Source organism: Scomber japonicus, chromosome 12 (genome assembly GCF_027409825.1).
Source record: "Scomber japonicus isolate fScoJap1 chromosome 12, fScoJap1.pri, whole genome shotgun sequence".
Classification (NCBI taxonomy): domain Eukaryota; kingdom Metazoa; phylum Chordata; class Actinopteri; order Scombriformes; family Scombridae; genus Scomber; species Scomber japonicus.
In genome coordinates, this window is record NC_070589.1 from 27195866 (window position 1) to 27222542 (window position 26677).

The 26677-nt window shown below is 38.8% G+C and overlaps 1 protein-coding gene across 1 annotated transcript; it reads left to right on the forward strand.

Moving 5' to 3' along the window:
* The first annotated feature begins 611 nt into the window (after positions 1-611).
* Positions 612-26014, forward strand: LOC128369025 (zinc finger protein GLIS1). Its single transcript, XM_053329975.1, has 8 exons — positions 612-1526; positions 8080-8241; positions 12145-12258; positions 14375-14498; positions 16125-16275; positions 24381-24517; positions 24632-24730; positions 25202-26014. Exons 1-8 carry the CDS (start codon positions 612-614, stop codon positions 25342-25344), a joined length of 1845 nt encoding a protein of 614 aa, XP_053185950.1. The 3' UTR covers positions 25345-26014.
* The last annotated feature ends 663 nt before the right edge of the window (positions 26015-26677 follow it).

Genomic DNA, 26677 nt, shown 5'->3' on the forward strand with positions numbered 1-26677 from the left:
CCGGCACCTTAGGTTGGAAACCAATGGAATAAACTACCTAACTAACTGTATATGAAGTAATATAATGCAGCTTGCACATTGAGGCTTTAGTATTATAATCTATTTTTTAATATGATATTAATCAAGGGCCTTTTTTTCTGCAGAACACGCACTTGACATGTTAAGTACATTTTTGTGATAATAGTTCAGTACCTTTTGTGTGAGTATGTGAGTATCTTAAATGCATAATTTGTACTTGTAATGCACTATTTTTACATTGTTGTATTGGTACTTTTACTAGATGTTATGTGATATGTTTCAGAAATTGTTTTATAGTTCTAATTTTTGTTTTTTAAAATGACTCATTCCTGTTTGGTTTCTGTCTACCACAGACCACAAGAGATGACTGACCAAGCGGCACTTTGGAACAAATAACAAGATTAAAACATGTTTGGATTGAAATGAGAAGATGCCAGCCTCTGCAAATCAATCTCATTTGGTTAAATTTTAGTGCCTAAAGATGCTGTGGACGATTTTGCTTCCAATGGATTGTTAAAGTTGCTCCAACACAATCATCAGCAAAGATTTTATTGACGGAATCTCTTGCTGGAAGTCAGCGAGCGGGGGCCAGGATGTGGCCCCCCGACCTCGGGCCTCCAGATGTCCAGCTGACCCTTCCTGGTTTTGGGAGTGTGTTTGAAGATGCGGAGGACCCTCAGGCGCCGCTGTCTTCCAGTGGCTTCTGCCAGTCATCGATCCATTCAGGTGGTTTGGGCGTGTGCTGTCTTCCAAGGACTTCCCTGTCCCTGTCCTCTCTGGGCCGTGACCTCACCTCCCTGCTCAGCTGTAAGACGAATGGATCCCATGTTGATAAAAAAATGGAGGACTTTGCCACCACAGCACACACAGACACCAAGAACAACACCCAGAGGTTCAGTTGTTACCCCCAGCCCTCTCTTCCTATATCTTACATGCTCACCAGCTGTGCCACATCTTCCTCTTTCTGTACCCCACCATCCTCTCTTTCCTCCTCCTCCTCCTCCTCATCTTTATTCTTTACCTCTTCCTTGCCTCTTTCTGATGCACTTGGGGCCAACAGCAAACCTTCTCAGCAACAGCAAAAGCTACTGGAAGAGTATCACTCAATAAAACAAGAGCCAGCAGATGATTTCCTGCCCTGTAAGAGGGAGCCGTTTCAACTTAACAACCAGCAGGGGGAGCTGTACCATGTGGGCCAGCCCCTCCAGGGCCTTGACGGTCAGGACAGTACCCCTCTTCATTCACCCAGACTTAACGGACCCACAGGACAGGACGCCACTGGGGACCAGCAAGATCAACCGTGTCATTGGATCGACTGTAGTGCCGCTTACAGCAGCCAGGAGGAGCTGGTGAGGCACATCGAGAAGGTGCATATTGACCAGCGCAAAGGGGAGGAGTTTGCCTGTTTCTGGGCTGGTTGTGTGCGGCGCCACAAGCCCTTCAACGCTCGCTACAAGCTGCTGATCCACATGAGAGTCCACTCTGGAGAAAAACCCAATAAATGCATGGTGAGTCAGTCTGCATTTCATGACTGGAATTAAAGGATACAGCTCTCAATTTTCTATATTTTTCTTATTGTCAACAAATCTCATGTGCAGTGCCAAACCAACTGATATTGAATACTTACAAGTATTGTGTGTGTGTGTCCAAAGTCTGAAATGTTCTTATTTCTCTGTGCTATAGAACTTTTGTTGTCCAAAACCTATTGAAAACATGTCAGCGAGTCAAACTGTTGCACTGGGTGACATATTCTTTCACCATGAAGGGTTTGGGCACATACATTTGTTTAGAAAACGGCTCCAAGGAGTAATGATAGCAATCATATATTCAGTCTAGAGTAGTTCCGTGTAAGGTAGACACCACTGCAGTGACTAAATGTGATCGCTGTTATTAGTCTTTGGAGCCTTTTCCTAAACAAACCAGCGTGTCCAAACTCTTCGTGGTGAAGAAACATGTTAGCCAGTGTAATGGTGTGACTCACTGATGTATTTTTAATAGTTTCTGGACAACAACGTAAGTCTTCGGTACAGAGGAATATGATATTTTAGGCTTTGGATACACACAATACTTTAAAGTAGATCAATTCATAGTCGGTTTCGCTCTGCACATGAGATTTGTTGACAATAAGAAAAATGTAGAAAATCGCCAGCTTCGTCCTTTAACATTGATTTTTTTAAAGCATATTATACACTCAGAGAGGACAGTTCACATTTGAGAGCTGCCCTGTAGGACTGTCACCATAAGAAATAATGACCGGAAAAGTCATTTATAGGTTTTGTACAAGTGCCCAAGATTACATCAATTCATATTCAAGAGACAGCAGTCAAGACTGTAGTAATTATGAGAAGTAAAGAAGGAAATTAGGTTATTATATTGTTGGTAGGAGGTCATGGCAGATTGGTTAGATCATCCCCTCAACTTTAACCACAATGAAGCTTCCCCAAGCTTAAGGAAGTAGTAATTTTAACCCAAACCGCAGTGCTTCCCAAACCTTACTAAAAGTACTACTAACCTAAACCATGATATTTCCCTGAACCTAACCAAACCATAACCATAGCCATGTCACGACATTAACTGTAGTGATAGATAAAGTATGCCACATTATGTCATCCTGCCTTTTACTCTTTACAGGTGCGTCAGATCTTACATGTGTTGTTCTGGAGTGCACAACAACCGATTTTGTTATTGCTAGACCGGCACAACTACAGACTCCTACTGCTGGCCACTAAGCAACTCAGTGGGAAAAATAACATTAATATGTTTTCTTTACAACTGCAGTTAAGTTTTTACTTTAACAGCACCTAAATGTTTTGTCGTCAGTGCCCTAGAAGTAAAATAGCAAGTAAAGGCTTCTTCCTAAAACTTCCATTTACATATAGCAATAATCCACAGAAAGACTCCACTTAACTTGGTCTTACTCTTGCACACAACTTTCAATGATTAGTCACTTGTAGAAATATGCTTCGATAAGCAGTTCTCAGGTATTGTTTATACCAGTATGATGAATAACGCAAACTAGTATAAATTTCCCAACTTTAAAAGCATTGAAAAAGTCTTCAAATGTTTTCAAGAGGTACGAATTGAAATGAACTCTACAGCTGGTAATGATATTTGAGACAAATGATAAATGTGGATGTCAGAAATGTGTAAATTGCATCACTTTTTAGTCCTTGAATCTTTAAAACAGAAAAGATATACACATACCACCAGCTCTGAGTATACCCCTGTTTATTTCCCTTATGAAAAATGTATTATAGAATTTCCCTCATGAATTCTTCTGTTTATTGTCTGTTTTTCACAGATGAGATTCATTTTATTTCAAGAATGACTCATCAGTAAAAAAGGGAGGTTTTTTTCATTCACTTCCCCCAAATGCAGATTCATCCAAACTGTGCAGAAATCAAACTCAACAACAGTTGTAACCATTTTCAGTCACAGTCAAAACACATCTCATTCTTTCCAACGTTGCACTTCCTTTAAATGGGACATTGGGAGGTTTAGCTGAAAGGCATTAACTTGCTTACAGTCCGTCTCGACTTCTTTCAGTCTGTGCAGCCGGTGATCAAGAGTCTGTAAGACACAGAGATGATCAAACGGTTTCCTCTCCTCACGACAGGTTTCCCTTACTCATGCATGCCGGAGGAGGAAACGTGGCAGAGCTGAATGAATGGAGGATGTGTTTGTAGTTCTGCAGCATTCAAGGACCAGCACCCTGTGGTTATTTTGACAAATGCTATTAATTTATAGGTATTAATTCACATAAGACTTTATTGTGCACTCTTTGCCTTTTCTGAACAACTTGTCTTTTAAAACATCCAGTCTGTCTTTGAGGAATGACAGATTATATTACTGAAAAAGACAAAATGACAGATTACAACAAAAGAATCATGAGCATTTAAAAAAAAATCCAAGCTAAAGACAAAACCAGACCACATTAGGCCTGAGGAGAGACTGTGAGGTTTCTGCCTTAACCATCACAACAGTGGCCTTTGAGCCCCAGCGTACCGTCATCCTCCATCAGTTCTTGTCATGAGTCATTTTCTGAAACACAACTATTGCAGCTTGAACATGTCTGCCCCATGATGACCTTCTGCTTGGCGCCAAATCCCCGTCCCTGAGAGTGAGTAATGCTCCGTAATTCCCCGATGACTTTGCCGCTGTCATCAGCCTGATTAATAATTCATTCAGATATTTTCACTCAGGGAGACGCTTAATACTTAAGTGAATTAGTTCATTAAAATGACCTAAACTGTTGGGAGCTTGTAAATACATTACTGTGGAGTGTCGCGTGCAAACAGATTAATAAAATTAAGTCAACATCAACATAAAAAAAATGTCATCAGTCACACTTGGATGACGTGAATAACATCATTTTCATGAAGCGCTCGAGCCAAAACATGTAAATTAAGTCATTCCTGGTGCAGCAATGGAAAAAGAATATCTCACATGAATGTGGTCAGTGTTTGTAAATGAATTCAGCCTTATTTACCAGCTCGTAATGTCAAGCTTCAGATTAGACAGGTGTTATTCTGGCTGTAAACACAAGTTCCCACAGTGTTTTTAAATCCAGCGTGGTAGAGTCATAGTGTATAATTAACACTATGACTCTGCTGGACTGACATTCATATGTGTATACATGTAGAGGAGAGGTTGGTACTTTTTCTTACTGTCAGCAGATCCCATGAAAAGACTAAAACCAACATTTAATTGATGCTACTAACAAGTGTTTTTGTCTATGTAGCCAAAATCTGTTTCATCTGTTTCATCTTATTCATCAGTGCATATTGTTTCCAAAAAAAATGCTAAAAACACATTAATGAGCCCCACTGTTATACTGTTACTGGGAGGTAAGGTAGTTTCTTCATAATGATGAACACAAGCACTGTAGTTAATTAGAGTCTAGCCTAAATTCACCATCCTGCTGCTGTAAATATCACTATAACATTCAATCTGTATCACTCCGCAGTAGAAAATAGTCCCTCACAATGCACTATTTACTGAAAACTGAAAAAAATTATGTATTTTGGATCCATTTTTACAAATGTACGTGTTTAGTGGGAATAAATAGGCTTGGAGCTAAGAGGCACAGACAAGAAGGGAAAGAAAATATGGAAAATCGACAGACTAATCCCTCAAGTGTGTAATATAGTATAAGAATGAATGAAGGAAAAACATTAAAAACTCTAATTATTAACTTTACAAATGTGACAAATCATAGTACTTATTATAAGGATAAACAAAATAAATTGAATAGGTGCCATAAAAACTAGACATATAGGCTTCAGGAACGTCAGACGGGGGGTGGGGGGTGGGTCGGGGGGTGTAATGTACAGTTTCCTTGAGTTTATCCGAATTTCCGCATCTCACGTAAGAAGTAAAGGAAACATTATTCTTCCAGTAGCAGAAGCTTTAAGAGGAGACACTATACATGCTGTCATGTTGAGGAAATAAAGTACATAAACTAAAATGACAGAGAGCTTAAATAAGGGGGCTGTGCTCAAATTTCTACACTGTGAACAATTTTTTAGGGAAATATGTTTCTAGTTAGGAGTCATATATATGTGCGGGGACATGGTTTCATTTGTTTGATTGTTTTCTTTGTTTATAGCTTTTTAACCACAGTAGCCACAGGGAGAATTATGACAGACAAGCCTGAATGTGCATGAAGTTTTTCCCTCTTTTCAAACTACTCGAACAATGTAGTTTCTCACAACCGAGTCAACATAAAGCTGCAAAGCGATTGAGTTAAATCTGATATTCGGTGTGTTACTCCTCCAGCTGACTTCCTGCTGACTTGTAGATGTGTGTTTTTATCCGATTGAGCGTCTCGGTCTGTGTTTTTAAGGGTTGCTTTTAACTCCTTGATTTGATCTGATTTCAAACCTTGGATTAATTAATCTCAATGATGTAGTGTTTTTTTTTATGTACAGACTTATTAAAGTAAATGAGGTGACTGAAATTTACTGACTCATTAGCGAGACCAAATAAAAACCCTGGAATGAACGTTAGGTAGACAAACTGTTTCCATATTTCCGTCTGGATTCGTTTAGAAAGGATCAAACACACTTTAGTTTTTAGTATAAGAATCAGTCCAGAATCACATTTGAAGACTCTGATCCAAAGATGGCCGTAATCCTTGTAAAAGCATTTAAATTTTATACAATAATATATAAGGAAATTATCCTCTTTTCATGCCACCCTTAAACAAACACGATGAGTCTCTGCCAGTTTCTTTCCTCTTTATTATTCACTTTGTGAGCAAAAGACACGTGTTTTTAGACAATAGATCTAAGAATGAAAACTATTTTTAAGACGTGGTTTTCCAAATCTAAATGTTTTGAAGTTACCAGCACATAAACCGAACCCAGATAGTTTTAATTAGGCCAAAATGTTAAAAAAAAAAAAAAAAAACTCTCCTCTCCTGATGATTGTATAAAATGTTCTCTAATTTCCTGCTCAGGGGCTGCAGGAGGTTTAAAACAAACATGAGAACATTTTCATTTTAAACTTGGATTTAAAGGTCAAAAAATGACAACATTGCTAATTTCAAAATCTGTGAGATCTGAGATTAGATGTGACATGGTTTCTGTAAAGTTATAAAATGTTCGGTTTACGGCCTGCAGTGTGTGTAGCGTAGCTGCTGACTCTGATGTTTGCTTCTTGTCTGGCTGCGGTCCAACAGAAACCCTTTTACCAGAACCTACCACAGCCTAGTGTGTGCGTGCATGTGCTCATGTGTGTGTATGTGTGTGTGTGTGTGTGTGTGTGTGTGTGGTTTTGTTCCAATTAGCTATTAGAGAAAAAGGCCATTACCAGAACTTCATGATTTAACAACCTAAAAAGTCTGAATTCCAACTGTGATATATTACCTCCTTACTATATATTTCTGTTGGATCAGTCTTTAACATCTCTCATCTCTAATGTGAAAATGTGATTTTATTACATCTTAGTTACAGCCAAACTCTGTAAATGTTCAAATGGGAGGGTTTTGTTATTTTTTTCCTTAAAGATTTGTATTCTAACATAAAAAGTTCAGATGTTTTAATTCCCTCTGACAACCAGAGGTGAGATAAAACTGGGATGTACTGCACATCCAGGATTAATGGATATACTCTATAAACAGAAAGACATGAATATGATTTAATGAAATAATATACTTGTTTAAAGAGCCAATGAAATTCAAAATGACTGGTTTAGTTGCTTGAGTTTATTTGTATAGTGCAATAGCTTACAGTACTTGACCCCCCCCCCTAAAAAGGAAAAAAAGATTAACACAAATTAGTCATCATTATAAACAAAATATGCATCAAACTTTTGCTGCTTGTTAGTGCTTGTTGACATGTTTGTGTCAGGATCCTTTCCCTTTCTTTGAGCTGAGCAACATTTTGCCACGTCATGCACTCATGGATGTAGTACCTAACATTTACAGATATCACAGCAAAGCAGCCAGCCCCCCTCCTCCAACATCTAGGAAGCATTTCATGCCTTTATTAGATGGAGCGATGACAGGAAACGAAGGAGAGAGATACAACAAAGGTCTCCAGTCTGGCTCGAATCAGGGATGTTGTTGTTCACGGTCGGCATCTCGACCTCTAAGCCACGGCCGCCTCCTCCCAGCTGCCCCTCATCATGTCATAATAATTTCTCTGTCGAAATTTCCTGAGTAAGATATTGAATACGAGCTGCTATGGACAAAAGTGTCTGTGAAACTATGTGTAAAGTTAAGTTAAAGTTAAACCAGCTTTAACTTGGGGGCAGCTGTCAGGTATGAAGCAACACTAGCATGGATTAGGAGAACTCCAATATCTGCCTCTGTAGCTGCTATATTTGGGTCATAAAACCAAAACAATAAGTTAAAAGATGCTAAAATGCTCCAAACAATTTATTGCACGTTCATTACTTGGAGAAAATCCTTCCACATCATCAACACAGTCTTTTGATTCATTGTCCATCTAAAAATATTGGTTTCAGTCCTGCACCAACATTTTGATTCACATGGAAATACTTTAAATGATATATATATCTCACGTTGTAGTAAAACTTTTTATTTTTCCTTGTCAGTTTGAGGGCTGCTCCAAGGCCTTTTCGCGTCTGGAGAACCTGAAGATCCACCTGAGGAGCCACACAGGAGAGAAACCGTATATCTGTCAGCATCCCGGCTGCCTCAAGGCCTTCAGCAACTCCAGCGACCGAGCCAAACACCAGCGCACACACCTGGACACGGTCAGTGCTCAGCAACAGAGAGCCATCCACAGCACGCGTGCCCTGAAAGGCTTCACTTCACAATTTAAAAAAGCGCCTTATTCAAGTAAATCCATATACTGTGTGTATTTAGAGAAACCAGTGACACAGCGTTTTTCTATCAGTTATAACACTGTTAGTCAGAGTGAAACTGAATGAAATGAAATGAGACAGAAGCAATTTTACACGTATGTCCGAATAAACACCCAGTTTTATGTAGTACAATATATCAGTTTTATACTGTAGGTTTGACCCAGGGCATTTCTGGAACATTAACACAGTAAAACATGCACTGAGAGAGATTAAATACACATATTGTCCTACTTTATTACTTTATTATCACTTGGCTGATATCTCCTCTGCACAAAGAAAGCAGCATTTATAATTCAATTTAATTATCCTCAAATTGCTGTGAAAGAGCCAAATTTAAGTGTAGCTGAGAAAGATGTTCCCCCTTATTGTTTGGAGAAAAAGAGGCAAAAAACATAAAGGCCTAAGTAAGTATAATCCTGTAATTGGGATTTTTTTTAAATCATCCAAAGTACATGAGTGAATGAATGAATATCATAATCAAAATCAAATACATGGTAAAATAGGAATGAAACGAGAGTAACATCTTGTTCTATTACGCTTTTGTGCTGCAGGAGATAATAAAAGAGGCAGCTGAATTTGCTCTCTAATAACACTAAATGATGAAACTGAGGGAATATTTATCAGAGGATTCAGAGAAGCCGGGGGCCGAGCATCCCTCGTGCTCCTGACGGTCGTAAATTAAGGCTTCCGCAGTAAAATAGGTTATGAAATCCGGCACTGATGCAGCCTGTGAGAGAACGGAAAACACTTTTCTTTCCTTGAAAGACAAACTTTTTAATTTGCAACATCTCTCTTCCTTTCTCTTTGGGGTTGTAGTTACCAAATATTGCACCAGGATTGAAGAGCTTTTCCTGTCATGTCCGAATAAAGCCGTGAGGAACATTAATGTAAAAGACACACATGAAGCCAGCGAATGTTACGTAATGTGAAAGACGAGCACGAAGCCAAAAAATGTTACGTAATTGATGTCTGAAAAGGGCTGTAGAGTATGAAACCTCGCTCATAAGACCTCTTTATGATATATAATATTTGTTCAGTAATAAAGGGTATGTTCTGTGCACTTAACACACGTAAAATAACATGCACTGCCTCCCCTCTTCTCCCTCCGCATAGTTTCCTGATATACAGTCTGAACATTCTTTAGGATTGTGAAACTGCATACCTGCTGTGGATTTATTCTGTAAAACCACAGTTATTTTTACTCCTGCTGAAAAGCAATGAGGATTTAGCAGTAATCCAGCAAATCAGATCTCTTATTACATGGATGAGATGGAGCTGTACGTTGCACTGCACTGTTATTGCAACGACGAGGAGGAGGTTATTTTCTCCTGTTTGTGGTTTCACGCTGGCTAATAGCGGCTTCGCGTGTTGCGTCACAAATCAAGAATCAGACACATCTGGCGCCATCACGGAGGCCCAGCAGAGGATTGTCTGAATGTAAATAATTGCTGAATATAGCATTACAACCAGCCAGGAAATGACTGGTGTCACTACAAGCTTTTAAAGATTTATTAAATATCTCGTATTGTCTTACTAATGTCATAAGTAATAGTCTGTAAAAGGGAGATTTGTTTTACACTGAAATGTCAACTAAAATTTCCAGCTCACATAATCTGAAAAACAAGCTTATTTTAGGGTTTTTCTTGTTCAGTATTTTTATTATTAGTAGTAGTATTGCATAGTCAAGGGTGCACTTTTGCAAATTCAGGGGTTAACTATAAATAAAAGGATACACATATGCACACCATTCTTCATTTCATAGAGTAATAAGACAGTAATAAATAAAATAACCATGATAAATGAATAATTATAGCAAAGATAAAACTATTAAAGAAGTCTGAGTAAAAAGAAAAATACATCAAATCAGTATATTGAGAGAAAAGGCTAACATTGAACATATTATAATCCATTTAAAACAATATTCAGCACTCTGTAATATGCTGAACAACATCTTATGCAGCAGTCATCTACTTAATATACAGTAAAAAATCATTCAATCATTTTGCATGTTCACAATGACAACTTAAGCTCATGTGGAGTCATTTTCCGCTCTCTTAGGATCCCGTGTTAAAAAAAAATCAATAAAATTTAAAAGGTTTGTTTCTCAATGTTGGATAGAAACCTTCATTAGGGATCAAACATAGCACATTTTGAGTCCATTGGGCAATTATTGAGGTTTTATCCATTATTCACGATTGCAAAATTCACCTACCAGGGTAGTGTATAACAATATTTGTAAGAGATGTGAATGCACAAAAGGGATTTCCGTCATCGTCAACATCTTGAATCTTGAATTGCGACATCACACAGAAAAGCTTTTCTTTTTTTTTCCCGTGTGGTTTTATATAAATATATATATTATTATTGTGCTGATTTTGATACAAATGAATTGCACGTTATATCAACTGACGCTTACGATTACCAAAATTCGGTTATGATTAGGAGGACTGTGGAGTTTAGACTTAATGTATTGAGACTCAACAAGTCCTGAGCTCGCCTCCTAGGGAATATTTTTCAGCAACAGTTTCATAAGAGAGAAATATTGCTCAATTTTTGTCAGCATGTAGGCACCGTAGAGAATCAGCTGTCTTATGCAAGATCGACTTTAGAGTAATTACATGTCTTAAAGTATTCAGCTGAACATTATCTCTAAATCTGCTTAATTCATGTTACACTAATGCAATCTGTTATTTCGAGTCATCCCTAAATCTACAATATTTAAATAAATATTGTATATGTGAGGTTTTTCGATTCGCTCCCTCATGTGGTTAAACACTGAGTGACTGAAAAGGAAAAACAGCTGTAAGGAATCAGATTCATGGAAATGAGTGGATTTATTCGCCCACACCCACAACTTTGATCAGTTTTGTGAAACGCAGGCGATATCACCTCATCATATTCAAGAACAGACATTTACATTTGATTTCGATTGTGAAAAAACGCCCACGTGCATCAGTTTGGATTGAATCAATCTGACTGCAGCTTTTATTTGCATGGAGACGAAGCTCTTAGGCAACTAACATGTTTATCTCTTGTTTTAGTCAATGCAGAGTAATAATTTGCACTGAAAGGACATATTCTTTAATTTATAGTTTATAGATGTAGTACCTTATAAATGCATTGATATATATGGGTTAACAGGTAAGCGTTTCCTCTTAAGTCTCCTCTTCCTTCCTCTCTTTAAGCCTCGAAACGAAAGGTACAGCCAAGTAGCACATTATGTAAAATGTTGACACGATCTTCACGTCCTTCCTTTGGCTGTTAGTGCAGTTGTCACGCTAAGTAACCGGATTTACAACATGTATCCTAAATGTTTGGGTCTATAATACACAAGACTACTGTATACACTTTTACACCTGTCAACCATCTGGATGTGACTCACCTGAACATGAACTATTTATTTGTAAACGTAATTAATATTGAGACCTGAAGTTGTGTTAAAATGAGATGTATCTTTGTATTATTTGTATACAATAAAAAAAAGGGTTCAGTTTGTACTTTTTGAAACCATGACAGTAAAAATAACTAAAACACCGTTGAAACAAATATTAGTATGTTCTGTATTTTTTGGGTCTATTTTGTGTTTCGGTGGTATGTTTTCCTTTCCGTGTCGAGCTTGTTTTCTATCAGCCAAAATGGAGCGTGATAGCAAGAAAATATTTCAGCAATCTCACGGTAAACATCTGGTTTTGGCCTCTCTCAAATACAGCAGCGTACATAACAAGTGACCCTTCATACAGACAGAGAGCCACAGTTTATTCTCCCCTCTTTCTTGTTGTGGTTCATTCACAGAAGCCGTACGCCTGTCAGATCCCAGGATGCACCAAGCGCTACACCGACCCCAGCTCGTTACGAAAGCACGTCAAAGCTCATTCAGCCAAAGGCCTTCAGGACAGGGAGGTCAAGGTACGAGCAACAAGTATATTTTTTTGCATGGTGGACATTTTATCTTGAATATGATTACTTTTCTGATCAACAACCACAGAAACAAACATCTTTAAGAAAACCTTCCCGTGTGTGTGTCCAAAATTAGATTAGATTAGATTACATGTGGTGCAAAAGCAACAAGTTAGTCGTGGGGTTTACAAGACAAATACAAATATAGCAAAAATAGCAAATGTATTTATTTTTAAGTAATTATGTTTATTCTTTGGGCTTTTTTTTGGCATTTATAAGACGGGAGACAGTGGAGAATGGGACAACAAAGATATCCAGCCAGATTTATAATATCTTTAATCCTTCAAACATCAGGACACCCCATAAATTATAATCTTATGTACAGTATTTGGCAAATTTCTTTAATTTTGGATAGTCATGTGACTTTGACCTGTGGGCCTGCAGAGCATATTGTGTAAAAATTTGTTTTTGTATGGAAGGAAATCAGATTCACTTAATTCATCACTTTAACTTTTTATTTTTATTTTTTCAAATTACTGGTTCACCCTGAATTTGACAGCTGTTTGCTTTGATACTAGTCTTGGTTTTATTGTTGTGTCGCAGCATTGTGCAAATTAAAATAATGTTTAACAAAAGAAACACAAAACTGGTATGTTTGTTTGTACTTTACGGCCAGATTTAAAAAATATTGCTTTTCAGCTTCACTATAAAACATTTGATGTCAGAAACATCTTAATCTCAATGACATTTGCCAAATTCTGTTATGTATGAATAATACCTGGGAAAAATATGGCAGACGCATGACTTACTGACAGATGTAAGGGTAGAAATGATTGATGGTATCGGTTGTTTTAGTTTGAGGTTTTCTGGAAGATAGATTGAAAAACACACAATAGTTTTAAAAGGAATGAGATCCCGGATACGTCGAGAAAAAGTGTCTGAATCTTCCATAGCAGCAGCAAAAATCATATTTAGTTTTAAGTTTCATAAAAATTACTTTTACCCCACAAAACTGTTTCTGCAGAGTGAAGTACTTTTTTTGCTTTTCGAACTTTTTCAACAAAAGGGGGGTTTCTCAGAGGTCAGTGGTTGTTGGTAGCGCCCCGTCTTTGCATGAGGAACCCTTGTTTCAGAGAAAAAGCAACAGAAAGCAGAAGCAGTGAAAGGAAAGAGTAAGCATGTTTATGATTCAGTAGGATGAAATACAACTAAACAAAGTATTACACACACTCCCTGGAAGACAGAATAGGGAGTCTATTGTTCAGCGTTATCTGGGCCTTGTTTGTTTTCTATGGACCATGAGTGACACTGGGGCTTTGTGTGTATTCCCATGCCTTGTTTGGTTTAAACGGAACCACGTGTGCTTGTAAATTGTGACATGGCTAACACGCCCTGCGCTGCAGTAAACCCTGTGAGGCTAAATAAGGACTTTGAAATATTAAATATTAAACATGCACTTCATAAACTCCTCACGGTTATATATTTCTTGGAGCTTGTGTGTCAAAGCTAAGTCTGGATCTTCATAAACACTGGTTTGGGCGAACATTTTTCGTTGATTATTCATACCTCTTTTGTGGTTCCTGGGTGTCCTTCGCAAGTTTCTTTTGAGTCCTGGAGCTGTCGATAAATTGTTTTGGAAAGTCCTGAGGGATACTCTGTTAACGCTGGATAATAAAGTAAATTGTCTTGCCTTAACTTTGTTAGACCATTTTGGAATAATATTACCTAACAAGATTTCTGGATTTAGTACCTCAAGAAGCTGGATTGCGAGACGAAACAAGAACCAGGCATCTGGTGCAAGCATCATTTCTTTGAAAAATGAACAGTAGAAAACTGCCTGCAGAAAACTCACTGTGTTTTCAATTGATCTACTGTATATATTAAAAAGAGAAGTAAATCTATTTAAAATTTAGCTCCATGGGAGTTGTATTGCCCAACAGCAAAAACATTTGGAAGAGAACGAAACTCCACATGTAATGATATTACTCTCATCCTGACACGCAGGAAGGCATCAGCACATCCTCGCCAGTGTGAAAACATGATACAAACTCTGCCATACAACACTTTTATTCATATTAACTGTAACTGTAGCTACATGAACATCTGTATTTTTCCTTTTTGACAGGTTCAAGTGCACTCTTTGCTGGAATCGGAAATTTTAAGTGACTGTCTGGCAAGGCAGCATCTCCACAGCTCCGCCTCCCACCAAGGAAACAGCTCACCTTTACCGGGCATAGATGACTTCACAGGTACGCACAGATGAAAGGGTAACAAAAACCGTGGCAATCTGCGTTAAGCCTCCTGTGTATGACTAAAAACAAAGAAACGGGTAATTGCCCCAACACCTGGGCTGTTAAGCTGTCTCTTTCATTTTCTCCTATGGCCTCATTTGCTCATTTTCCTCTCCCTCCTTTCCCATTCCTACGATGATAACTCATCATGCCAGTGTTTACCTTGTCCAATTACCGGGCACTGACTGCGGGCAAGTTGGCCCTCTCCCCGCCCGTCCTTCAGCTTCTCCAAACCAGTTTTCCAGCCAAACTCTTTTTCTTTCCCTTTCAATGGCTGAACTGGGATCAAGAAACTGTCAGGTACACTGAGGCTCAGTTGGCAAAAGAAAGGAGAGAGTGTCCAGGAGAGCTGTCCATGTCTATTACTTCAGACTACTTGCAGTTTTACCCTGAAGACTTTGAGGGAAAAGCCTCAAACGGCACACTACAAGCTATGTTTATTCAGGGTGAAACAAGCATGTCAGTGTTTAATTTTGAAAATGTCCCAAGAGGACTTTCTCCTTATCAGAAATGGGCAAATGTTATAGCCTGAAATCTACTTTCTAACTTGTCTATGTGCTGTACTTCATGTATGTTGAATATATGGTGACATATGCTATTACCATCAGCCGCTCCTAAAAGTCAAAGCCAAGTGTTGATATCCCCCCTGGTGGCATGCATATGTGTCACAGCTTATAATGAATACACCACCAAAAACTGTTTTCAATATCAAATACTCACCTTATGTTGGCTCGAAAGTGGATCTGAAAAAGTAATCGCTTGCTCTTACACGGAGAATGACAGCAGCAGTTAGCTTGAATTTTAACTGTTAAAACCGATTTCAGCGGTGACCCAGTTACACATTGAAATAAATGGACAAATATGTCAAGCCACCACCGCAACATTATCTAACCCTATTCTGTCAATTTGTGTGCTTGAATTTTGCCACAGTGTGCTAAAATACATTTATGTTAAATATAACTTCTTGCTAGTGCAGCTACAGCTAAAGAGTTAGCCATTAGCTTTGTTGATACTTTGCTTTTAGTGCTTAAACAATGGTTAATCGATTGGGTGATGAACTGAAAATTGATTGATTTATTACAACAAGTTATCATACATATTTATATACCAATTGAGAAATATTCCTAGACTGGACTTCTAGTTCAAGCTCAAGATCAGATTTGAGGATTTGCTGCTTTTTGAAGTCATCAGTTTTCACTCTTTCTGCCATTTCAGAGAAAAATGATTAATTAGTTACTCAAAATATTGACAAGTAAATTTATAATGAATATAATAGGTGTTGCCCTATAGCTTGCTTTGGTTGAAGACAACAATCATAAGCATCTAACCCTTAGCAAAAGAGTTGTTTGTGCTGCAGTAGCAGTCTCAGAGGTTTCTGTGTGGACATTCATCATCCTTTTTCCGAGACTGTAGCACTGCTGGAATCCCTTCACTACTGTAAATCTAACCATATCTGCCAAAAGCTCTACAAAGGAACTAGCTACAAACTTTTAAGAGCTACCTGTCAAGCCGAGAGGTGGTGATTCATACTCAAAACATTTTCAGCGGTGTAATCTTTTGAAATTTTGACTGTGTCTTTTTCAGGTGTGTACTCAAACAGCAGCACCGTCCATAACAGAGGGAGTTCGGAGTTTCTGCCTCCATCATCAGACACCTGCTCGAGGTATCAAGGCATGGAGGGAAACACCAGCAGCCGATTATCTTCGTTAACAAGCCCAGGGAGCATGAGAGAAGAGTGAGTGCCAGATTGATTTTTTTTTTTTTTTGTATGAAAAGCCGTTTATTTTTCACTCATTCACACAGATTAAAGTGTCTGAAAACACCCAGTTACACACATTTATTCCTTTAAGTGTATTAGTATAACTGCGTTTCTTTCTATTAGAGTTTTAGTGCTTTTACACGCCTTGCTCAAGGGTAGCTCAACCGTGGAGAGACAGGCTTTTGGGGTTTTTTTCCCAATCCAGAATTTCTGTCCAAGAGTTTTGCAATGCAGCTTTTTGGAGCAAAATCACCATTAAATTGCCTTCTAATCATAAGATACGGCCATTAAAATGTCAAAAAATAACTTTTATATTAGAAGTACATTGCTTTCACTTCTTGGAAAACGGAGTATTTTAATTATACTAAATGATATACCCAGAGGCAAACTTAAGGGGTCAGTTTATCCCAATTTTTTAAAATAACATTTTCCCATTTACCCCTTGTGCTGTCTGGCAAGGTTTTGAGTTATCTACTGCTGGGTGTTTTACTGCCAACCCAATACAAATGAGCTAAACGGGATTTCGTTTGCATTTGGCAGTTTTCATTCAGAGCTATTCTTACTAAATATAAAAACAGTGAAAACTGACCACAGTTTTCTACCCCTCTCTGCATGCATCTATAACTTCACATCTCACTGCCTTTTTGGGGTGTTCTCCCCCAAATCTTTTCTTGTAAATCTTTATTTATTTGTCAAGTCTGGCATATATCAAAGGGCACATATGCTTTTTGTGGTTTTCTGTTATTTATATACTGTTATGAGGTTTTATATTTATGTTAAACATGGTCAAAGCTTGGGGTGAACACATGTAGAAATGCTCCCTGCAAATCAAAAGCCAGGGCTTCAACTTGCTCTGAACACTTTGTTTGCAAGTTTTTTCTACCTTGCCAACAAGCTGATGGCAGCTTTTTGTGCATGCCGATAAATGACAGTCCATTTTGTAGTCTTTGTTGCTAAGGTTGTTGCTGAGGTTTTTCCATGTGTTATTCAAGTTGTTCGCTCTCATATTTCAGATTGGATTTCAGCTCGAACATGTACAGATGTATTTGAGAGGTTGGCAGTAGAGAACAAGAAAAAATAGTGAAATTCTTCTTCTACAGTATGTCTATAGTTAGTTTCATGGTTTGTTGATGCAGCCGACGTGACAGATATCTGTCAAGGGGCATTTTCCAAAAGCTAACCAGTCAGAACAGACTGGGCTCATTGGGAGGGAGCTAAGACAGCCTGTTTTAGACAGAGGCTGAACTGAGAAACTGTGTAATAGGTCAGTATGAGATAGGTAAGGAGTTTTTGCAAAGCTATTCCAGTGGAGCCCAGACTAAAAAATAGACTTGGAAACATATATGATATGTCTTCTTTTTTGTATTTTTGAACAGCCCTTCATCTCTTCCAGTGTTTTTTTTTCAAACCCCAACATTGTCTTTCAACCTTGAATATGTAAAATTATGGACTTCAACATCAGAACTTTCCGTGTGATTCTATATATTTCACAGTCGCTTTGCTTCGCCTCTCTTGTCTGGAAAGCACATGCCCAGAAACAGGGATAGTGATGTGAGCTTATGCATTCTTGAATAAACCAGAGACATTATCACCAGAGATGGAGTTATGGCTTTGTGGTTGCACTGATTGGGTAGTTGGAGGCCGCAGAACTTATGTGTACTGTAAACTGAGACAAATTTTGTCTAGGGTAGTATAAAAGTAGAAGTGAGACTAAAAAGATACAGCTGAAAGCCTCCAGGGCAGCAGTTTCAGCAAGGCCTCAAATCATTGGTCATTGAAGGTTTGCCCGTAAACTAAATTTTATTGGCACAACAGTAACAACAAAGGCAGTCTATCCAATAAAAAAAGAGTTGATAAGGGCCAAAGTGACATTTTTGTGGTTTAATGAATGATATAAAATCTTCACATATAATGCACATAGTTTCTTGTGAAACTTTCCAGTATTTCCATGAGTTGTTTTCAAATATGCTTTCGGTCTCGGCAGAGGTGTTAAGATGAGTTTTTCTCACACATGCAAACCTATAAAAGGATGAGCTTGAGGTTTTTATTTTTTATTGACATTAGAGATAGAGGTTTGACAAAAAATTCTTAGCACAAAAGGTCCACTGTCTTAGTTTCATTTCGTGGTCTTTATTCTCTGGAAAGTTTTCAGTTAGTGGACCTTGGCCTAAAAATTGTTTTGTTTTGATTTTAGAAAGGATGTTAGTAAAGTAACATTGTAATGAAAATGCATCTAGATGTTAAGTATTTCTGTGCTGATCAGAGCCAGAGAAAAGCCAGAAAACCTTTATTTGAGTATTAGTAGTAGTGTGGGGTTAACATTGTGTTATGATCAGTAAAGGGAGTGAGATTAAAGGGGAATGTCAGGCAAGGCAGAGGGTAGAGGTAATGGTGGATGGCAGAGCTCAACTGAGCTGGATGACAGGCTGGGGAAAACAGTCTCTATGAGAGCCTCCAGGCAAACCACCATTCTTGTCACGTTGGTCTCTATGGAAGTCCTGGTTTTGAATTAGAAAGGGGTCTGAGAAGAGCTAGTGGGATATCTAGCTGCATTCCTCTGGGTTGTATACCTCCCAGTCAACCAGACACTGGTGCCCACAGCCTCTATGATATACATCCAGCAGCCACTCGACATTGTAGGCTGGTTGATCATCAATAATCTGGCTGGGTGGAGAGGGGGAACGACTGGAGGGCACAATGAATCTATGAAACTGGCTACAGCTGGGAGACATGAAAGGTGGGATGAATTCTCATGGAGGGAGGCAACTTGATTTTAACGACAGAGGGATTGATTATACAGTCTATCTCATAAGGTTTAATATATCAGGGTGTCAGTTTTCAAATTTTGTTATGGGATATCTTTGGAAGAAAGCCAAACTCTCTGACCTGGCTGGTAGTTGGATGCTGGAGTCTTGTGACAATCAGCAATGCACTCAGCAGAGCAAACCAGCCGTGAAGATGGCCTGGACTGAGAGTATGGCAATTTCATCCTCCTGAACAGGGAACAGAGGAGGCTGATAACTCAGTGAGCATTTAAAGGGTGACAATGTGACATACCTGTGGCAGACGTTCCAGGCTGTGGCACAGAGAAGCATGGCTCCTATGTCCTCATGGTACTTGATGAGAGACTCCCATACCTGTGGTCCATGGTCAGACACTATGTCAATTGTGATCCCATAGAGTCGGACAAAGTTGTGGATCAGGAGGTTGCAGATTACGGTGTTACAAAGTCAGGCTCTGGAGGATCCTAAGAGGGGAGGCATGGTGAGACCCAAGTAAGGAAACTGTTGGGGGTCTCCAGGAGCAGGATGAAGCAGGAGGTTAGCTGATTCAGGGGCAGAGGTAAACTGTACTATAGTCATGGAGACAGGCTGGTGACTAGCAGGGCCAAAGCTATCAGACTGGGTAGCAAACTGCTAGCAGGCTTAGAAAAAGATTGGTGGCTAGCAGGCCCAAAGCCAGCAGACCAAGAGACTTGCTGATAGTTAACAAGCTGGATATTCCCCAGTTGGAGGTTAGCCACACAAGACACAGGCTTGGAGATAGCTGATGAACTTCTTGGCTGCTCTGAGGAGGAGCTAAGAGACTCCAGGGAATCAAGGAAGGCTGGAATGAACAGGGTTAACATGAAATTTCCACCTGAGGAAAGTCACTTCTCACGATCCTGATTCAAAATGGCAATGAGGAGCTTGAAGAAGTCTGGCTCTTCACTGAGGAAAATGTCTCTCAATACATGAAATATTTATTGAACATATAAAACTTTGTATATATTCATATATATCATGAAGTATGGCAGGCTGAGCAGGCAAATGTGTGCTGGATTCATCTCATTGGCCTGATCGTACTGTTACGTTCAGTAGATGCAGACCCAAACAATGGAATTAAGTAATATAAAAAAGTTATCATAGGAATGAAGGCGGATGAGCAGGGCAGGGGGTAGAGAGATGATGGCAGATGGCAGAGATGAGCTGAGTGAAGCAGCACAGGTGGACGAGGAAGTGTGGCTGCTTGAGGATAAGCTTGGAGGGTTAGTCAGCAGGTGAGGCAGACAGAGAGGGGGACCGGAGGATAGTGATCCTAGAAACACAAATGAACACAGTAAGTAAAAGCAATGAATACAACACAAGGAATAAGTCTGAACCCAAGAGTGAGAGACTAAAATTGCATTTGACACAATGATCTGGCGATGAGGGGATGGAAAGGCACATTTTTATTATAGTTTATAAATTATTTGACTTAGAAATATTTGAATTAAGTATTGAATTAATAGTTAATGCTAAGTGTAAATGACCCCAATATAGTGTATTTCATGATATTTTGCTTTAATTTAGTTTACTGTGAACATGGAAGTGCTTCATTTTGAAAAGATGCTAGACACATAACATACAAAATTGACAGTAAGGAGGAGGACAGGACAGAGATCCGCTCTTCTCATGTAAATATCTACATAAACAGATGTCATTTGGATAAACTGACCGCATATTGGAATCGAAATGGTTATGTTCTATATTAAAACTCCTATGCCACTAACACTTTACTAGTGTGCACATGTGAAACGTGACTGTATCAGTGGACCTCCATGCAACTCCGTGTGAGATACTTCGGTTGGTGAATGCGTGTTTTTAAAACTAATTTTGAGGCTGCACTTGCTCTGAGTCTTACAGAGGGTGGGCTGCACTCGAGGCTGCTGCGCTTCAGTCCTGCTGAGAGGTTGAGTGTCTGTGGACATGACTGTTAATGCCCCCTGACGATGTAACAGAAAAATGAATCATTTTGAAAGAGTAGGGGCCAATGGGGAAACTCCAGCTCAAGGCCATCCAACCAATGGTGTAACTTCATCACTCAGTCACTCAGTAGATGGACAGATATTCTGGGATATAGAGCCAAAACTACCAGCCAAAAACACACTCATGGACATTTTCTCTGACACAACAGCTGTTATAAACATAAGGGTTTCACCTGAATTTCTCAAATTGAGGAGATAATTTTTAGGGTTAAACTAAAGGTTAAAACAAAGCCTTGCTTTAGTTATTCAAATGTCATTTATTTTGAGGTTCAGGTAGCAGTTTGGCTGTGTGTGTTTTTGTGTTTTTAGGAAATAAAAATGTACTTTGCCTTGATGCAGCATCTCTTAGTCTCCATTGCCTCAAACTGTGCAGCCAGAGCTTCCATGAAGCTATGCACAATCTGTCCATTGACGTCTCTTTATAGAGACTAAGGATGTCATAGAATCCCACTGGTGCCCGCAGTACTCCACGGCCTGCCAAAGCCAATACCAGACAAGCACTTGTTTTTCCCTCAAATGACTTAGCGAGACGTTAAACACGTGAAAGTAAATGATCTTTGCTTCACGGTGCAGCCGGCATCAAGCTCTGACCTCATAGCCAGGCGCGTGTTTACTCTGGCTGAGTCGAGCCTTTTCGACTTCTTTTAATTATTTAATACTTGAGGGATTCAGAGGCCTGCACTAAGGCTTGTCCATCAGCGTGTATTTGTGATGTGCAGTGTTTGTGTGTTTTGCGGTGAAGGGGGGATGAAGAGCTGGATTGGCTCTTTGGAGCGGCATGTCCATCAGATACAGGCGCACTAAACGGGATGGCTCTCACACAGAAACACTATTATACAATTTGAAGGAATGAAAAAGTAATGAAGTTTACTTTGCAGAAGCTCCGAGTGACATTGGATCGCCTCCTTTAACTGAAATGTTTGACATGTCCACACATTTTTGTATTTACTGTATCTCTAACATGCAATAAGTGTACTCTAGTTTCTCTAAGTACTGGACTGGTAGCGCCTTAGATCACATTAAATCTCCATCTGTATGACAAACATTCAACATGATCTCCTGTGATCCAGTACTGCAGCAGCTTTTCTTTTGCCAAAACTGGAAACAGATTGTGTGCACAGGCTGGCACCTTTGGTAAACTTACTCATCCCCTCCCCCTGATTCAGTCCAAGTGTACTGCTATTAAAAAGCACCCATGGATTAAGGAAGGGTTGCATACAGTATAATGTGCATATAAACACAAGATCTTAAATTCTGCAAGCAGCATTCCTCTCATTCCAGATATAAGGAGAACAGCTGGCTGTAGTTAGTTAGAAAGAAAAAAAGTGAGTGATGAAGGGGTTTAGCGGGTAAAATACGATCAGAGAAACAGTTTTCTGAGGTTGTGCTGACAGCCGCTCCCTCAGGCATGGACTCTCTATTAAGCTGATGCATCTGAGAAGTTTGGGCACACCGGCCACAAAACGACAGATCGACCCAGCAGGTCTATGCATGGCACGGCTCAGACATCTCAGCTATGTTGTTGCAGCGTCGCAAGAATGTAAGCCGTGGAACAGACGCGGTTGTTTATAGATAAGGTCAGCACTGATGGTTCTGGGGCCACCGAGGGGAATACAGAGAAGTGTTGAATTCTTGTGGCTCACAGTCATCGCTGCAGAGCTGCACATTCATTTCAACAGTCGTACTATATCAAAGCCTACTTTGTTTACATAATCTTATACAAAGCCTGGTCTTTATTACCTTGGGAAGCCACAGCCATCTGTAAGTTATATCAGTATGGGTTTCAAAAAGTCCTTCTGATTAATTTTGGCTTTTATTGTGTTTCTCCGTTGAAAGCAGAGACTGTTAAATTAAATGTAATAGCATTTGACATGGGAAATGGGTAATAAAGAGACCTGGGGATGATAAATGATATATATGTAAAGAAATCTCCAAACATTACCTTTCTTTATAGCTAGTCAGATGCGAATATAGAAGGCACATGGGCCAGCAGCCATCAGTATCTCTGATAAGGCCTGGCTTGTTTATGAAGCCCACTAAAACCCTTGCAGTCGAAACGAAGGCCATTTGGCTCTCTTGGGACCAATATGCTATAGTACATCATCCAGGAGAGTTCTCAGCCCCACATGAAATGCTGAGAGTGAGCTCTTTGAAGGGGGGGAAGAGGGGGGTTCAAATACCATTCTGGGGGTTTTCAGCTGCATATCTCCTTGGAGAGAGATTCAGCTGCTTTTCTTTCTTCTTGTCGACTTGGCTTCACTGACTCATTCGTTTCCATGTTGAGTCAGAGTGTTTGTGCTCAGTCAGCACATTCTTGCAGCGTCGTGATGGATACAGCTCCACATAAACCCCCCTTCCCCCCCCCTCCATTATGGAAACACTTCCTTATATAAAATGAATTGTTTGTATTATCATTTACATGATCGTGCCTGATATCGCAGCTGCCACCACACTGCCTGCTAATGGTTATCTGCATAAAAAAAGACTATGTGAGATTTATGTTTAAGTTTAGCGTACATAGTAAATTGTAAAAAGATCTTTCTTAACTTAAAATGAACCCTAAGTGAAGAATAATGTTTACTTCTACAATTGATTATTTAAATTTAAATGAATAAAACCAAGATGACCAACGTTACCTTAAAGGACAAAGGCTTAAAGAAGTCAAAGGTTGTTTATATGAAAACATATTTTATTTACTTTCTTTTTATTTTGAAGTTGCTTGATGTCTCTCTCAGCTGTGACATTAATAATAATGTGGTTCTGCCACCATCATTTTTCCGTAAGTGTTCTGGGCTCAGCAGTGGAGCTCAGAAATGTTTGTGGTGAAGCTAATGAAGCCTGAGAGGCACTGATGTACGTCTCTGTGTGTCAGAAACCTTAATCAGGTCAGCAAGAGTGACGTTTAAACCAGCTGGAAGAAAACTGAAACAAAGGTGTTATTATAAAAAATGCAACTGTTTTGTGTCAGTCTCATCTCTCATTTCATTTTCTATCATTCACCCAAGAAAAAAAAAACACACTTTTTAATTAAAATTACCACATTTCAAGTTTAACTACAATTTATTTTTGGTCTTGTCCAGCTGTTTCATATTTAGTGTGCAGACATGAGAGTTGGATCAATTTTATCATCATATTCTCTGAAATTTAGTAGATCATTGAATAGACTATAAATAAATCAAGTTTAAAAGTTAATCATCGTATATATCATATTACCTTTTTCTCAATTGAGTGCTTACATAAATGTTCATGTTGGCATACAGAAAAGTAATTCAGCTACCTGATATTGTTTTAACAGGAACCGACCGACATTGTTGTTCATGTCTGCTGACGTCAGCCCAGTGAGCTCCTCATCAGATGGGGCGGACGTCCGGCTGCAGGGTTACCACAAAAACTACAACCACCAACAGCAAGTGTTTTCACAGCAGCAGCAAGGTACCAAAGTCCGAGTCCAGCGAAAGTCAGCAGCCTCGGATCAGTTTGACTGTTTTACTGCCTGTTTTTTTGAGTTGTTCTTGACGTGCATCATTTCCTCTGTGCTTCTCCAAGGCTGTTTGTATGGAGAAGGAAAAGTGGTTCAACCTGCCAACGATGGAGACTTTGAAGCCTCTGGTTATTTTACGAACTCTTCCACCTCTCACTCTACAGGTAAAGTCAAGAACTACTACAAAAAAATCATTGATAGTATCATAACTTGCTGAAATTCATTGCTTTGTAGTAATTTGGATTCAGTATGGACTACCCTGTCTAATATTATTATATTATTATTAGTGTGCTTTACCTCATCTTTAATACGTTGTATATTAATTATATTATTATACATAATACATTTTCTTCAACCAGGGACAACAACTTTTGCTCATTTTAATATATATTTTTTCTGTTAATTAATAAGTATTGTTCAGTAATATAATAAAATAAAGAATAAAAAAATCAACAATTATTATCTGAGAATTAGTTAAAAAAAATTAAATAGCCACCATCTGACAATTAAATGATATTAAATGAAAACTTAAATGAAAAGTAATATGCTTAGAAAAAGGAAATTTAACAAATTAGAAATAAGTGCTTTATCCAATGATTAAAGTGACCTAAATAACTTTAGGCGTTTTCTTTCAGGGTTTGACTTGTTGCAGGACCTCCAGGGCCAGGCAGGGGGCGGGTACTCCATGTCTCCTTGCCCAGACGACAACTTCCTCTTCCAGGCAGGAGGTGTCGACCGCTGCCTCAATCAGATCTACTCCATCTACCTGGACTCATGATGACGACCCAGAACCAAAAGAACAAAACAAAAGTTAGAATCACTTTGTTTTCCCAAGAACAAAAAGCAGCATGTATGATGTACTGTATGACAGCAGACAATCACACCAACAAACAACATACTGTATATTCAAGGCTGACGTTTTGTTTTTTTCTACTTGTGAAAAATGTGCCAATAAGAGCTTTAATAGTACAAACTAATTAAAATATCCATGAGGCAGAGCTGTTTGGTCAAATTAGAAATAGCAGTGACTTTTATATTCAGAAATGACCACAGCATTTGTGATCTGGATAGAATGAGCTATGAGCTTTAGGTCAGGTAACTGGCTCTCCGGCTCTGCCACTGATGTTAAACTCAACCGATGGCGTTATTTTTGCATCCTCAGCAGCTTTTCCGTCATAAAATGTTAAAAGGGAAAGCTTTGACCCTAAATGGGATCCTAAACTATAGTGAATCCTTATCTGGGATCAATTTATGAATCTGTTAGTGCCATAAGATAAGAAGAAAATACCACAAACAAAAGCATACATAGTTCTACTTTTAAATTATAACAAAATTATAGAAATTATTTTTTAAATTACTTTGCTCTAATTGTATTCCTTTTTTCTGTAAAATTGGATAGTTTTCTCCTTCATTGACCTTAACAGTCATATAAATGAGTGTCAGAGAAGAAAAAAACCACAAGATGACACAGCTTAATTTTAAGGTGTCACAGAGCAAAAAGGATGAGAAACATTGTGTTATAATGGATGACAAGTTGCACTCACTATTCTATTTAAAACATTTACATCAAAAGTTAGACATTTTGGTTAATAAGCTGTTTTGCAGCTGGTTAAGTAAGTGTAGCATAAACTCTGGAAACAGGGGAAAACAACTTGTCTTTCTTTTTCCACAGTTAACAAAATCCACAATGAAAATCAGACTCAAGGAAGTCACTGCACTTGGTCAAAAAATAATTTGGCACATAACCCTCATAAACTCCACAATCTGTTGTTTTTACACACTTTTACACTAGATTTAACATGTTAACTACACTAATGAGCTGTGGAGGTGTTGGTGGCTGGATATTGTTAATGTTGGACAGAGCCAGATTACATTTTCCACTCATTATGTTAAGATTAGATAACTTGGTGCTGCAGCCACCTGAGTGGTCTTATTATAACTTTTAGCAAGAAAGCGGATACACGCATTGCCCAAAATGTCAGACTAATCCGTTAAGGTTATACGTTTATAAGCAGCAGCCAAGTTACCTTGTAACTAAAGTGTCATTAAGCATCTTTCAATGGCTTGTTGCTGCACTAGAGGAAGTTGAAGGAGAACGGAGAGCACAGTAA

What these genes read in the sequence shown, in the direction of transcription:
- LOC128369025 (XM_053329975.1), top strand. Translation starts at nt 612, where the DNA reads ATGTGGCCCCCCGACCTCGGGCCTCCAGATGTCCAGCTGACCCTTCCT. An exon ending in GGGCATAGATGACTTCACAG is followed by an intron (nt 14,499 to 16,124) that starts GTACGCACAGAT and finishes TGTCTTTTTCAG; the next exon opens with GTGTGTACTCAAACAGCAGC. An exon ending in CCAGGGAGCATGAGAGAAGA is followed by an intron (nt 16,276 to 24,380) that starts GTGAGTGCCAGA and finishes TTGTTTTAACAG; the next exon opens with GAACCGACCGACATTGTTGT.